This window comes from Mobula birostris, chromosome 6, assembly GCF_030028105.1.
Source record: "Mobula birostris isolate sMobBir1 chromosome 6, sMobBir1.hap1, whole genome shotgun sequence".
In the NCBI taxonomy this organism is placed as follows: domain Eukaryota; kingdom Metazoa; phylum Chordata; class Chondrichthyes; order Myliobatiformes; family Myliobatidae; genus Mobula; species Mobula birostris.
Window position 1 is genome coordinate 50,534,163 of NC_092375.1, and position 16,096 is coordinate 50,550,258.

General features: G+C 41.3%; 1 protein-coding gene across 2 annotated transcripts in view; it reads right to left on the bottom strand.

Moving 5' to 3' along the window:
* The window catches only part of LOC140199046 (cyclic AMP receptor-like protein A), a 187,240-nt gene that overhangs the window by 118,454 nt on the left and 52,690 nt on the right, over positions 1-16,096 (bottom strand). For both annotated transcript variants that reach the window (XM_072260476.1, XM_072260477.1), the window contains exon 6: positions 6,275-6,362. In XM_072260476.1, the coding sequence (XP_072116577.1) occupies positions 6,275-6,362 (88 nt within the window). The remainder of the gene's footprint in view (positions 1-6,274; positions 6,363-16,096) is intronic.

A 16,096-nucleotide genomic window follows, 5' to 3' on the forward strand; every position in this document is an offset into this window, starting at 1 on the left:
GAGACCCCTATGATCCTCTCAGCTGTTCTCACAGTCCTTTGTAGGGACTTCTGGTGCAATGCTCAACCGCTCCCATACCAGTTGGAGATGCAGCTTGTCAGGATGCTCTTTACAGTGCTCCTGTAAAATTCAGTTTAGATGGGTGGGGGGAGGGGGAGCCTCACTTGCCTCAATCGAGGTCATCTATGATATGAAACCCCAGGAACCTGGTGCACTTAATTCTCTCTATAGAGGAGCCATGTATGCGCAGAGGGGGATGGTTCATCTGTACCTTCCTGGAAGTCCACAATCATTTGTTTGGTCTTCTCCATGTTCAGACTTGGGTTGTTCCTCTCACGCCAATCCACCAGCTGCTCCACTTGCTCTCTGTACTCTGACTCATCTTCATCGTTGATGAGGCCAACCACTGTTGTGTCATCCACAAACTTGATGACACGGTTTGTACTGAATCCCATGACAGTCAGGCTGAGCACACAACCCTGGGGAGTGCCAGTGCTCAGCGTAATGGGACTAGAGACATTGCTGCCCACATGGACTGACTGTGGCCTTTCTGTTAAGGAGTCCAGGATCTAGTTACAGAGGAAGGCGTTGAGACCTAGCGAGGACAGTTTCTGGGGTACGATGGTGTTGAAGGCTAACCTGAACTCTATAAACAGCAGTCTGGCATATGAGACCCCATTTTCCAAACAGGACAGGGCAAGGTGGAGGGCAGAGGCAATGGCATTATCAGTGGATTGATTCCAGCAATAAGCAGACTGGAAAAGGTCCTATGTAGCCAGGAGTAAGGCTTTAATGCACTCCATGACCAGCCACTCAAAGCAGTTCATAATGGTTGATGTTAATGCATTTCACATTCCCAGATCTAAAGTCGACTTCACAATCCCTCAGCCGTGCATGCACCTCTGCAGTAAGCATGACTCCTGATTTGCCCTCACCCAGATGGGTTTCACGATGGTTACATCCTCACAGAAAGCAGTGCAGAGATTGCACCCTTAGCCAAGTTTTCACCACCTATAGGACTGGAATGGCCCAGTTGACCAGTGGTTCATGTGCTGAAATTAACATTACAGACAGGTGATCTGGGAACCCAATGGGGGATCATGGGACTGCTTTCTATGCACCTGGTATGTTAGCATAAATGAGGTCTAGTGTATTTTCATTTTTGGTGGCAAAACCAACAGGCTGGTGGAATGTACGTTTGCATGGTTAAAATCATCAGCAACAATGAAGATACATCAGGGTGTTTGATTTGAAAGTCACTGATGGTGTTGTTGAACTCATGCCACGCCTCCACCTTAGCAGAGGAGGAAGATATATATAGCTAACAACACAATTATAGTGAACTCCCTCAGTATATAAAATGGTCTGCACTTCATTAGACCATAAGACAAAGGAGGAGAGGTCAGCCATTCGGCCCATCGAGTCTGCTCCACCATTAAAATGAACTCAATCATTTGTGAACAGAGGGATTCCACAGCTAAAGCATCATAGGCTGTATTTTGTCTTCCACTTCTTTACCCACTCTCCTAATCTGTCCAAGTCCTTCTGCAGACTCCTTGCTTCAACACCACCTGCCCCTCCACAAACATGGCTATAAAGCCATCAATTCCATCATCCATATCATTAATATATAATTTAAAAAGCACTGGACCCAACACTGATTTCTGCAGGACACAACTAGTCGCTGGCAGCCAAATAAAAAGCTCCCATTTATTCGCACTTTTTGCCAATCTTTTGTCTATGCTAGTACATTTGTTGTGTAGCCACATATAACCATATAACAATTACAGCACGGAAACAGCCCATCTCAGCCCTTCTAGTCCATGCCGAACTCTTACCCTATCCCAGTCCCACTGACCTGCACTCAGCCCATAACACTCCATTCCCTTCCTGTCCACATATCTATCCAATTTAACTTTAAACAACAACATAGAACCTGCCTCAACCACTTCTGCTGGAAGCTCATTCCACACAGCTACCACTCTCTGAGTAAAGAAGTTCCCCCTCATGTTACCCCTAAACGTTTGTCCCTTAACTCTCAACTCATGTCCTCTTGTTTGAATCTTCCCCACTCTCAATGGAAAAAGTCTAACCACGTCAACTCTATCAATCCCCCTCATAATTTTAAACACCTCTATCAAGTCCCCCCTCAACCTTCTACGTTCCAAAGAATAAAGACCTAACTTGTTCAACCTTTCTCTGTAACTTAGGTGCTGAAACCCAGGCAACATTTTAGTAAATCTTCTCTGTACTCTCTCAATTTTATTGACATCTTTTCTATAATTCGGTGACCAGAACTGTACACAATACTACAAATTTGGCCTTACCAATGCCCTATACAAATTCAACATTACATCCCAACTCCTATACTCAATGCTCTGATTTATAAAGGCCAGCAAACCAAAAGCTTTCTTCACCACCCTATCCACATGAGATTCCACCTTCAGGGATCTATGCACCATTATTCCTAGATCCCTCTGTTCTACTGCATTCTTTAATGCCCTACCATTTACCATGTATGTCCTATTTTGATTAGTTCTACCAAAATGTAGCACCTCACATTTTTCAGCATTAAACTCCATCTGCCATCTTTCAGCCCACTCTTTTAACTGTCCTAAATCTCTCTGCAAGTTTTGAAAACCTACCTCATCATCCACAACACCACCTATCTTATTGTCATCTGCATACTTACTAATCCAGTTTACCACCCCATCATCCAGATCATTAATATATTATTACAAACAACATTGGACCCAGTACAGATCCCTGAGGCACTCCGCTACACACTGTCCTCCAATCTGACACACAGTTATCCACCACTACTCTCTGGCGTCTCCTATCTAGCCACTGCTGAATCCATTTTACTACTTCCATATTAATGCCTAACGATTAAATCTTCCTAACTAACCTTCCGTGTGGAACCTTGTCAAAGGCCTTACTGACGTCCATATAGACAACATCCACCATTTTACATGTGCTATACCTTGTCAAAGGCCTCTTAAAATGCAAGTAAAGTACATTCATTGATTTTCTTTTGTCTATACCGCTTGTAATTTCCTCAAAGAATTCTAAAAGATTTGTCCGGCAAGGTTTCCCTTGAAGGAAACTAAGCCTTTTGCCATCTATTTTATTGTGTGCCTCCAAGTACCCCAAAACCTCATCCTTAATAACAGACTCTAATATATTGCCAATCACTGAAGTCAGGCTAACAAGCTTACCTTTGGCCTCCCTCCCTTCTTAAAGAGTGGAGTTACATTTGTGATTTTCCAGTCCTCTGGAACCATTCCAGAATCTAGTGATTTTTGAATGATCACTACTAATGTATCCACAATCTCTTCATCTACTCAAGTTTTACATGTATTTCTTGGACAGTTTTATCACAGTATGTGAGTTAATTGTAAAGATTAACTCAGGAAACAAATAACAAGCTCCTTAGTTAAATTTTGCATCCTGTAGACAGACCATAATAGTATAATTGTTTTGCCAGCAAGCATGTTTGCTATGTAGGCGATATCTTTTCTGTGCAGATAATGAAAGGCTAAAAAAAAAGGAAAAGACAGACCAACTAGCAGTTGAATGGGATCTTTTGAACCAATATATTATCCTAAAGTATATTAAAGTTAATAAAAGTTTCTTGAAATATAGTCACTGTTGTAATACTGCTAAATATCTCGAAAGTTATAAATATCTTTTTTAAAGTTATTTGCTCCCCAAGAAGTATTCTACACAATGTAAAATTGCTGGACAGATGTAATGTAGCAGTCCTTTGAATTTCAGACAGCAATTCTAATATTCTGATTGTTATGGAAATGCCTAGAGTAATACCTCGAATGAGCTGAAAAATATAATTGTAACATTACCATATTCTATTGTAATCAAAACTATAGGACACTTGCAAAACAAAGCAAACTAGCTCCCAGGAAGGGGAAAGGGTGCACCTAAACTAACAACATGTGAGCAGCAATGACGCATTAACAATTAATCACTGATGCAGTTTTTAGTTCCACCAGAATCATTCAGCTGCAAGTCCTTTCACATCATTGCTCAAATATCCAGTAACTGGGCAGCATCAGCCCAGGCACAGCTGCTTCCCTCTACTAAAAAAAACGAGCAGAACTATTCACCATGTTCTTCATTCAGCCTTCCATGACCTAAGCAATATTGATTTCAAACAGCAACCTTACTTTGGTCCGTTAACTTTGTTAAATCTCATTAACATGAGATTTGGGACATTGTTTAACAAGGTGTTGGTAGGACCACCCTTGGTGCTCTAATGCATATAGCTTTATTGCCCTACTAAAGGTAAACTAGAGAGGATGTTAAAAAAAAGGGTATAAGTGTGCTACTGGGTCTGAAGGGTTTGAGTTATAAGGAGAGGCTGGATTGGCTAGGAGTTTCTTCCAGAACATAGGAGATTAAGGGATAACTCTATGGCAGTTTATAAAATCATAAAGTGAATAGCCACCGTCTTTTACTTAGGATAGGGAAGTCCAAAATTAGAGGGCATATGTTAAGGTGAGAGAGGAAAGATTTAAAGGGGACATGAAGGGCATCTTTTTCACACACAAAATGGTCTGTATATAGGACAAGCTGCCAGGAGGAACTGGTAGTTACAATTACAACATTTTTAAAGACATCTGGACAGGCACATGGATAAGGAGGGATTTTAGGAAGAGAAACCAAATGTAGACAACTAGGTCTAGTTGGGTGGCATGGACGGGTTGGGCTGTAGAGGTGGCTCACTGTGCTGTATAAATCCAGTACTCAATGACAGGATCACATAACCACTTTCCAAGAAAAGATTCTGGAAAGGCAGAAAGACTGATGTTGGAAAGAGAACAGGAGGATGGTGTGCAAGAGGAAGAAGAGAGATGTCAAGTGGAGAGTTTCAGTCTTAGAAAAATTATTACCCTACAACCATCAGGTTCCTGAACTTCATTCCCCATGACTCTGGACTGATTCAATGACCTACATTCTCATGTTCAAGGACTTATGTACTCAGTATTATTTTTATTTGTCCGTTTTGTCTTCTTTTGCACATTGGTCTTTGTCAGTCTTTGTCTGCTCATGTATAGTTTTTCATAAAATTCTACTGTATTTCTTTTTTCTGCAGTAAGTGCCTGCAAGAAAATAAATCTTAAGGCAGTATATTGTAACATACATGCACTTTGATAACAAATTTATTTTGAACTTTGGTTAAAAGTAGTCTACAAGTTCCCTTGAAGACACTGTTAGGATAAAGTTATAAATGATTTCATCAGCCTTTCTTTCCCAGTGAGCTATGCAAAACACAGCCAGAAATGGAAATGAATTAAGCAATCAGAAATTACTTCCATTGTGATGAAGACAATAGTAGCAGGTCAAAGAAGGTGCTGTGAATATGGGTGGGTAAGTCGGTGGTCACTGGATTTAGACAGTCAGCTGGAGGACATGCAATGAAAACTAATGGTGCAGAGTGAGGGCAAAGACTGAGGGCAAGAAAGACAGATTTTTCAAGAAGGAAAGTAGCAGAGGGTGACACAGAGAACCACCAATATTTTAAAAAGTGGATGGGAGATATAAGGCAAGTAGAAACAAATGTAATAATTTGGGGATATAGCTCCCAAATACGTACAACTGCTTGGACAGGTACTGTACATGCTGGAGAGGATTGGGTAAAGGAAGTTTGGGCAGCAATATGTCCCTTATTACAAAACAAGTTAAGATAACTATATTAAAATCTTCTAGCAGTAACTAAACTTACTTAAATACTTAAACTCTGTAACAGGAAGAGCACATTGCAAAATGTATTGCATCAAGCCATGAGCACATATAACTCAAGGAAATAAATCATAGAAATTTATAGCAGAGAAAGTAACTATGACATTACACTATTCCTGGATGCTAATGTTGCATAGAAACTGAGAAAAACAGGGGTGGCCACGTGACTCTTTGCTGCACTCCCTCTAAGGCAAGTATATTAACTCTTAGAACAGTAGATGAAAACTGAGCATAAACTCCAGATCTGATCTTACTAACATACTGTAACTGGAGTAAGATACCCTTGTTCTTCTACTCAAAGTTTCTTCCAATGAAGGCCAGTGTGCCATTTGCCTTTTTAACTGCTTGCTACACTGCACGTTTGCTTTCAGTATTTTTATATTTGGACCAAGACTTTCAGAAGGTTAGTACATATAAGGAAAAAATTACAATTCTGCATACCCGTCCTTTTTAAATTACTTTAATCTCTAAAAGAAAGTCCAGAGAGAAAATAAACACCCTGTTCAACACTCACACTGCGAGATGATCTGTTCTGGTTTCTTTCACCAAGTTGAAATATAGGTTGACGGTAATGCAACAAACCCACGCCAGGGAACACCAGTCTGTATAGAAGGAGGAAATGAATTACACACTAAAAGGGCAAGATACACCCAGATCTAAAGAATCATTTTCTAACTGAAGGTTTCAAGGAGGGAATTCCTCCCACACCCAATGAAGTTTTGAAATTCAACTGCGCATTTGATTTAATGGCTATAAAAACACACATACGACAAATTGATTTTCCATTACACACATGTGGCAGGTTAATTTTCACACCAAAAAATTAAAGATGCTGATTTTTCTGAAGGAGACAATTACTTTTGTGATTTCAACACTTTTCACTGAATAATCATGTGCATTACTTCAAGCCAATACAAGGTAAAAATTTCCTGTAAGATTATCAGAAAGTTTTGTTTCTGTATTTTGTAAATACTTTAGAAATCATTTTGGAACAACACTAGATTTATCTGAAGAAGGAAAATCATTATTTTTGTTTTCTTTCTTTCCTTCCGTTGAGAAGACAATAAATGTGAGTGCTTCTCTCTTTGCTCCGGTGAGATGTTCTTGCCACTTTGATCAACCTTTTGTAACATGTTCTTACCTGGTTGGCATAAAATTCTGTTTGATAACAATCCGGTGAAGCTCTTTTGAACTATTTTGCTGTTAAAGGCGCTGAAATATACAGGCATACACAAATGCTCCAAAACTTTGGGTGCATATGTGTTATTAAAAAATGAGCTAAAAGGAAACACTGGATAGGCTGGGACATAGGAGGCTGAGGAGTAACCTTATAGAGGATTATAAAATCATGAATGGCAAAGACAAGGTCACAATCTTTTTCCAGTGGCAGGGGAATCAAAAACTCAAGGGCATAGATTGAAGATGATAGAACAAGCTGCCAAAAGACACTGTATAAGCGGATACAATTACAATGTTTAAAAGACACTAAGACAGAAACATGAATAGTAAAGGCTGAGACGGATATGGGCCAAACACACTGAAATTGGAGTAGCTCAAGTGGACAACTTGGTCAGTGTGGACGAGTTAGGCCAAAGGACCTACCTCTATGTTGTATGACTGGAATTCAGAGACAGAGAGATGATCAGGCAGTGATGAGCGAAAGCAAAGGAAGTTGAAAATTGTAGGTTCAATGCCAAAAATGCAATTGCACTAGAAGCAGAAACTCTATTCATTAAGGGTTTTTTCAACATTTCTCATTGCTGTCATTCTTTCCATTCAAAGTTTCAGATTGTCTCTAACAGATCACCTTTAATTCTAAACTACGGGCTTTTACGTTCTGAATTGCACACAAAGCCTCAGAAAATAATTAACCATTTTGAGTACTTAGACGAATGTACATACAATAACTTAAAATATGCAGGACAAAGCTTGTTTTAATTTATTTTAAAATTTATTACAATTTATTTTGTAAATGTTATATATTTCTTTTAATATTAAAAATCTTCCCTGTTTTACCTTGGAGTTAAAATATATCATAAATAGATGCTAGATAATTTAACATACTCCATTAAATGGCAAACAAAAATCTTCACTGAACAGAAAGATGTTCCAGGAGTTGGCAAGGAATAAGCAAGAATCACAACAGTAACATGTCTTAATTATGATCCTGATACATTAATCACTCAGAATTGGAAAACCTGTAGAGTTAGAAATTGCTGCTTCCTCTGAAATCACAGCCAATTTATCCCCAGAGTGAAATAAACATAAGTCTTGTGTTCTTAGAGTTCTGGAAAAAAGGCAAATTGGTTCTGATTTCATCAGTTCACTATCATTGTTAAAAGTGAACAACTGGCCATACAAATCCTACTGATCTCAATTTATAAATTTTAGTATTAGTAGTTTAATACAATATGAAAATAGATTTAAGCAGATATTGTTGGGGGTTATGATGACAATTACAGTTAATCAAAACCACTGCACCTTATGGAGCTTCAGCTAATCACTGCAGACTGCTATGCCTAATACAATTCACAGTGCGTGCTGGCTTACAGAAGCACAAGCTGAGTGTAATGTCACAGGGATGGGAAGGGAAAATAAAACACGAGTCACTTTAAGCTTATTTATTAGCAACAATAGGAAGCTAAGGCCCCATAAGCAAAGAAACTCAAGATTTAGTAAGAATTGGGAGAGAGAAAGCAAAGAATATTTGTTTTATATAGGGAAGGAGTTAATAATAGACCTTGCCACGTGGAGTATAAAGTGGTAGTGAAATCCTACTTTAATACTGAATGGGCTAATCTCATAAAACGGTTTAAAGTAGTGAGTAATGCCCTGAGCGGATGTTGAGCACAGTATTAATTATTCCTGTGTTGCTTTCATGTCTGCAACAAATTTCTTGAAATGCATTACCCTTCAGAACAGTACCTGTATAAGAGCACTTCTTATGCTATTCAAGGCCATAAGTTATTTTCTTCTAATCTTGTATTGAATTCATATAGAATATATTGACTAAAATGAACGTACTTTTCCCAGGATTCACCGGGCTGAAGTATTACTGGATTATTAACATATCCATCAACAGAAAATGGGCAATTCATTTTCATAAGATTTCACAATCTAGCTGATGATTAATTTGTAGTTTATTTGCAATTGCAGACTGACAATATACTGTGTTCTGACAGATATGCAACCATACTAGGGCAAAATCTAGATTTTTCCCACTGCATAACTATCTAACTCTGCTTATATTACTCTACCTAATGTACTCTGGAAGTTCTATCATGATCATTGTTTATCTAGCCTCAACATAAAGTTTTTCATAGAAACAAAAAAAAATTCTGTGCTCAGGTCTGCAATACCAGAGAAACCAAATAAAGATCAGGTGATTGCATAGCGGACACTTGCACTCAGTCTGCAGGAGTGACTCTGAATTTCTGATTGTCTGCAGTTTTAATTCAACATCATGCCCCTCAGGGCTGTGTCCTAAGCCCCCTCCTTTACTCTCTGTATACCCATGACTGTGTCGCCACCCACAGCTCCAATCTGCTAATTAAGTTTGCTGATGATACTACAGTGATAGGCCTATCCTCAAATAACAATGAGACAGCCTACAGAGAAGAAGTCATTACCCTGACACAGTGGTGTCAAGAAAATAACCTCTCCCTCAATATCACAAAAACAAAGGAGCTGGTGGTGGACTACAGGAGAAACAGAGACAGGCTAACCCCTACAGATATCAATGAATTTGAGGTTGAGAGGGTGAACAGCTTTAAGTTCCTTGGCATAAGCATCACTGAGGATCTCATGTGGTCTGTACATACCAGCTGCGTGGTGAAAAAGGCACGACAGCACATCTTTCACCTTAGACGACTGAAGAAGTTTGGTGTAGGCCCCCAGATCCTAAGAATTTTCTATAGGGGCACAATTAGAGCATCTTGACTTGCTGCATCACAGCCTGGTATGGGAACTGTACCTCCCTCAATTGCAGGACTCTGCAGAGAGTGGTGCGGACAGCCCAGCACATCTGTAGATGTGAACTTCCCACTATTCAGGACATTTACAAAGACAGGTGTGTAAAAAGGACCCGAAGGATCATTGGAGACTCAAGTCATCCCAACCACAAACTGTTCCAGTTGCTACCATCCAGGAACTATGCTACTATGCAGCATAAAAGCCAGGACCAACAGGCTCCAGGACAGCTTCTTCCAGCAGGACATCAGACTGCTCAATTCATGCTGACACAACTGTATTTTGATATTATATTGACTATCCTGTTGTACATACTAGTTATTACAAATTACTATAAATTCCAGATTGCACATTTAGACGGAGACGTAATGTAAAGATTTTTACTCATGTATATGAAGGATGTAAGTAATAAAGTCAAGTCAATTCAATTCAAGTCAGTATCTGAGGTTTTTTCCCAGCCATTATTTACTGTTTTTTAAGTTAGGAGTTTTAATTGCGTTTAATTCTGGTCCAATGAAGCATTAAATATTACTTATAATTAGCCAATGGAACACAATGTTCAGGTCTATACTGTCAGTTTTCCAGCTTGACCTCATTCATTCAGAACAAACTGTCGTGTTTTTCCATTTTCTCTATGTACTGTTTAAACAATGGAAACAGCTCCCTCAGCAAATATGATCACAATATTACCGCACTCCAATACCCTGTCAGATTCAGGCATTCACTGTTCAAAAAGAAGTCATAAACCTGTAAATATTAACACCACCTGAAAAAGAATCCAAACCAATACTGAAGTATGTATTAAAGAGGTCTTCAGTTTAACAGTTGAGGGGTAAGAGGGGTGATAGGGGGGGATGGAGATATGGGGAGGAGATGGGGGAGGGGGAGAGAGAGTGGGGAGAGGGAGAGGGGGAGAGAGAGTGGGGGAGAGAGGGGGAAGGGGGGGAACCCAATAATGAGATGACCTGCACAATTTACTGGCATAGCAATCCTGGCTTCAGGTTATTAGAGATAATCCGTGGATAATCTGTGAATGATGCATCATTACAGACAGTCCTTTTGTTCTACACAAAATAATCTGCAGATGCTGGGATCATAGCAACACTCACAACACGCTGGAGGAACTCAGCAGGTCGGGCAGCATCCATGGAAACGATCAGTCGACGTTTTGGGCTGGAACCCTTTGTCAGGACTGTAGAGGGAAGGGGCAGAGGCCCTATAAAGAAGGTGGGGGGAGGGTGGGAAGGAGAAGGCTGGTAGGTTCCAGGTGAAAAACCAGTAAGGGGAAAGATAAAGGGGTGGGGGAGGGGAGGCAGGGAGGTAATGGGCAGAAAAGGTGAAGAAAGAATAGGGGAAAACACAATGGGTAGTAGGAAGAGGAGGCGGAACCATGAGGAAGGTGATAGGCAGCTGGGGGAGGGGGCAGAGTGACATAGGGATAGGGAAAGGGATGGGGAGGGAATTACCGGAAGTTGGAGAATTCTATGTTCATACCAAGGGGCTGGAGACTACCCAGACGGTATATGAGGTGTTGCTTCTCCAACCTGAGTTTAGCCTCATCATGGCAGTAGAGGAGGCCTCTTTATAAGGCCTCTGCCCCTTCCCTCTACAGTCCTGACGAAGGGTTCCAGCCCGAAACGTCGACTGATCGTTTCCACGGATGCTGCCCGACCTGCTGAGTTCCTCCAGCGTGTTGTGAGTCCGTTTGTTCTGTTTGTCCTTCCTCCTTTACTGCACTTAAACATGTTTAATTTCTAGGTCTTCCTCTCTACAAATGACTGTGTGACTAACCACAGCTCAAATGCCATTTATAAATTCATAGACTTACTGTTGTTTGTAAAATCTCGAATGGCAACGAGGAGGCATACAAGCATGAGACAGAATGGCTGGTTGTGTGCTGTCGCTTTCAACATCAACAAGACCAAGGAACTGATGGTGGACCTCAGGAAGGGAAAATCAGGAGAAATCACACCCGTCCTCATTGAGGATCAGCAGTGGAAAAGGTGAGCAGCCCCCTGTTGCTGGGTGTCAACATCTGCAATGATCTCCCCTGGGCCCAGCATACTGGTGCAATCACATAGATTGTACGTCAGTGGCTCTACTTCATCAGGAGTTTGTATATCACTAAAGATTCTAACAAATTTCTACAGATGTACGGTGGACAGAATTATGACATCATATCCCAGCCTGATATGGAGGCTCCAGTGCACAAGATCACAATGAGCTCAGAATCAGGTTTATTAGGACAGACATATATTGCAAAGTTTGTTGCTTGTGGCAACTGTAGAGTGCAAAAAATAAAAATTTCAAAGCAAATAAGTAGTTCAAAAGGCAAATAAGAAGTTGGTGTTAATGTTCATAGGCCATTCATAAATCTGAAGGCAGAAGAGAATAAGCCGTTCTTAAGACATTAAGTGTGGGTCTTTACGGTCCTGTACCTCCTCCCCAATGAAATAACATGAAGAGGAAATGTCCTGGAAGGTGAGGGTCTTTAACGATGGATGCCACCTTCTTGAGACACCGCTTTTTGAAGATGTCCTCAATGTCAGGGAGGGTTATGCCCATGATGGAACTGGCTGCATCTACAACACTCTGTAGCCTCTTTCAATCCTGTGCATTGGAGGCTCCATACCAGGCTGTGATGCAACCAGTCAGAATGCTGTCCACCGTAGAAACTTGCAAGAGTCTTTGGTGAAATACAAATCTCCTCAAACTCCGAACAAAGTAGAGCTGCAAAGATGCCTTCCTCGAGAATGCATTAATGTGTTGGGCCCAAGATGGATCCTCTGAGATGTAGATGCCCAGGAACCAGAAGCTGCTCGCCCTCTCCACTGCTCAGTGAGGATTGTCAATGGAATTCCATGGCAACAATTCCACTCTGTAGAATTCACTACCACAGTGTCTGTGAAGGCCAAGCCACTGGGTGTATTTCAGGCACAGGTTGACAGGTTCTTGATACAGGGTTACAGGGAGAAAGCAGGAGATTGAAGCTGACAGGGAAATAGATCAGATATGATGAAATGGTGGAGCAAACTCGATGGGCCAAATGCCCTAATTTTGCTCCTATCTCTTATGGTCTTATGAGAACTAGTGGGTGTTTGCCGGTCTTCCCCTTCGTGAAGTTCACAGTCGATTCCTGGGTCTTACTGACATTGACTGAAACATTGTTTCTGCGACACCACTCAATCTACTGATCTAGATCATTCCTGCACGCTCTTCATTGTCGTAGAAACATAGAAAATATACAGCGCAATACAGGCCCTTCGGCCCACAAAGCTGCGCCGAACATGTCCCTACCTTAGAACTACCTAGGCTTTACCCATAGCCCTCTATTTTTCTAAGCTCCATGTAGCCATCCAGGAGTCTCTTAAAAGACCCTATCATTTCCACCTCCACCACTGCTGCCGGCAGCCCATTCCACGCGCTCACCACTCTCTGCGTAAAAAACTTACCCCTGACATCTCCTCTGTACCTACTTCCAAGCACCTTAAAACAATGCCCTCTCGTGCTAGCCATTTCAGCCCTGGGGAAAAGCCTCTGACTATCCATACGATCAATGCCTCTCATTATTTTGAACACCTCTATCAAGTCACCCCTCATCCTCCGTTGCTCCAAGGAGAAAAGGCTGAGTTCACTCAACCTATTCTCATAAGGCATGTTCCCCAATACAGGCAACATCCTTGTAAACCTCCTCTGCACCCTTTCTATGGTTTCCACATCCTTCCTATAGTGAGGCCACCAGAACTGAGCACAGTACTCCAAGTGGGGTCTGACCAGGGTCATATATAGCTGTAACATTACCTCTCAGCTCTTAAACTCAATCCCACAATCGATGAAGGCCAATGCACTGTATGGCTTCTTAACCACAGAGTCAACCTGTGTAGCAGCTTTGAGTGTCCTATGGACTCAGACCCCAAGATCCCTCTGATTCTCCACACTGCCAAGAGTCTTACCATTAATACTATATTCTGCCATCATAGATTCATCTGAGATTGTCATCTGAGATTCTGCCAACAACAGTGCTGTCATCAGTGAATTTATATTATTTAGCCACACAGTCATAAGTGTAGACACAGTAGAGCAATAAGCTAAGCACACATCCTTGAGATGCCCATGTCAACTGTCGTTGAGGACAATATGCTATTACTGATCCACACTGACTGTGCTGTTCTTTTAAGTCCGTCAAGGATCCAGTTGCAGAGGGAGGTACAAAGGCCCAGGTTTTGAAGCTTGTTCATTAGTACTGAGGCGATGATGGTGTTGAACGCCAAGCTGTAATCAATAAACAGCAGGATAACGTACAAGTCTGTGGAGGGTTGTACACCCAGCCAACTTCATCACCGGCATAGCCCTACCCATCATCAAGTGGATCTTCAACAGGCAGTGCCTCAAGGAGGAGGCATCCATCATTAAGGACCATTAGTATCCAGGACATGGCCTTTTCTCCCAGACAGTAGTAACAAGGAGCCTGAAAACCACCACTAAATGATTCAGAAACCGCTTCTGCCCCACAGTTATCAGATTTCTGAATGGTCCCTGAACACTACCTCATTATTTCTTTTCACACTATTTATTTACTTTGTATTTTGTAGTCATTGTTATGACTTTGCACTGTACTGCAGCCGCAATATAACATTTCAATAATGAGCCTGATTCAAATTCTGTTTCTCTCATCGTTGAGAAGAGCACAGGAAACTTTTAATTCCTCACAAAATCCACTTTCCCCCAGGATCAATAAAGTATGACTATGACTTACTCGAGACCCATTGTTCTCCACTATATCTGAAAAGTTTTAGAGTAAAATTTGGCATGGATTGAGGATTTGTTATCGAACAGAAAATAGAGAATAGAAGCATTGCGAGAGACTATATACAGGAAGGGCCAGAGTCACCTCTACTTCCTGAGGAGACTGAGGACCTCTGGAGTATGCAGACTTCTCCTTCACATGTTCTACCAGTCTGTTGTTGCCAATACAATCTTCTATGCAGTGGTGTACTGGGGCGATGGCATCAACATACAGGCTCAACAAACGGATCAGAAAGGCTGGCTCTGTTATAGGAGTCAAATTGGACACATTGGAGGCGGTGGTAGAACAAAGGACTCTACAGAGGATCCTGGCAATTCTGGATGATGTTTCTCACCCACTGCATGCCACCTTGGCTGAAAACAGGAACACTGTAGTAAGAGACTAGAACACCTGTGCTGCTCCAAAGAGTGCTGTATGAGGTCATTCTTACCCTCAGCGATTAAGCTCTATAATGAGTCAACCTATAGCTGGGGAAGTCATGATCCACCCTCTCCTGTTAGATTGTTTGAGGTAACTTTTTTAAAATTCTTTCTTACTTTTCTTCTAATATTTGTATATCTGTGCACTTTTAATGCTGCTGTGACACTGTAATTTCCTTTGGGATCAATAAAAGATCTATCAATCTATCTGAACAGATTACTTTGTTGAGACGGTGACCTGCGGCTGCCACAGATATCAATGTTGTGCCATCAGGTATTCACACTCTGAATCAATGATCTGGATGAGAGGAGCAACGGTAATACATCCAAGTTTGCTGAATGTTATGGATGGCAATATGAGTTGTGAGGAGAATGCGGGGAGATGTTAAAGAGATACAGACAAAGTAAGTGGGAGTATTATGTAGAAAAATGACAATTCATTTACTGTGAAAGAAAAATGTATTCTCAAAATTGTGAGAGATAGTAAGGCACTGGTGTTCAAAAAAACCTGGATCCTCGAGCACATGAATGACCAAACATTGGCAAATACGTGATGCAAGCAAACTAGGAAAATGAACGGGGTGTTGCCATTTATTGCAATGGAATTTGAATACAACATATTGTACAAAATCTTGGACAGGTAACACTTGGGAGCATGTTCTGCTGTTTTGATCACCACACTATGATGATCTAACCGGTGACCAATCTGGACAACAGAAGTTTGCAAGGGGGGGCAGATTTCACCCAGGTTCACTGTCAGAGTAGAAAAAGCAGCGCCGGATCACGGAGATTATTTGAGCTCTGACCAGCAACCAATTGGCATTTAGGGCTGATTAGCAAAAGCAAATTTAAAAAGACAGGGGCAAGCACAATGGCCATCAACAGGGTTAGAGTGCTGAGGCTTTAGCTCTTATAACATATAACCATATAACAATTACAGCACAGAAACAGGCCACCTCAGCCCTTCTAGTCCCTGCCGAACTCTTACTCTCACCTAGTCCGACCGACCTGCACTCAGCCCATAACCCTCCATTCCTTTCCTGTCCATATAGCTGTCCAGTTTAACTTTAAATGACAACATCGAACCTGCCTCAACCACTTCTGCTAGAAGCTCGTTCCACACAGCTACCACTCTCTGAGT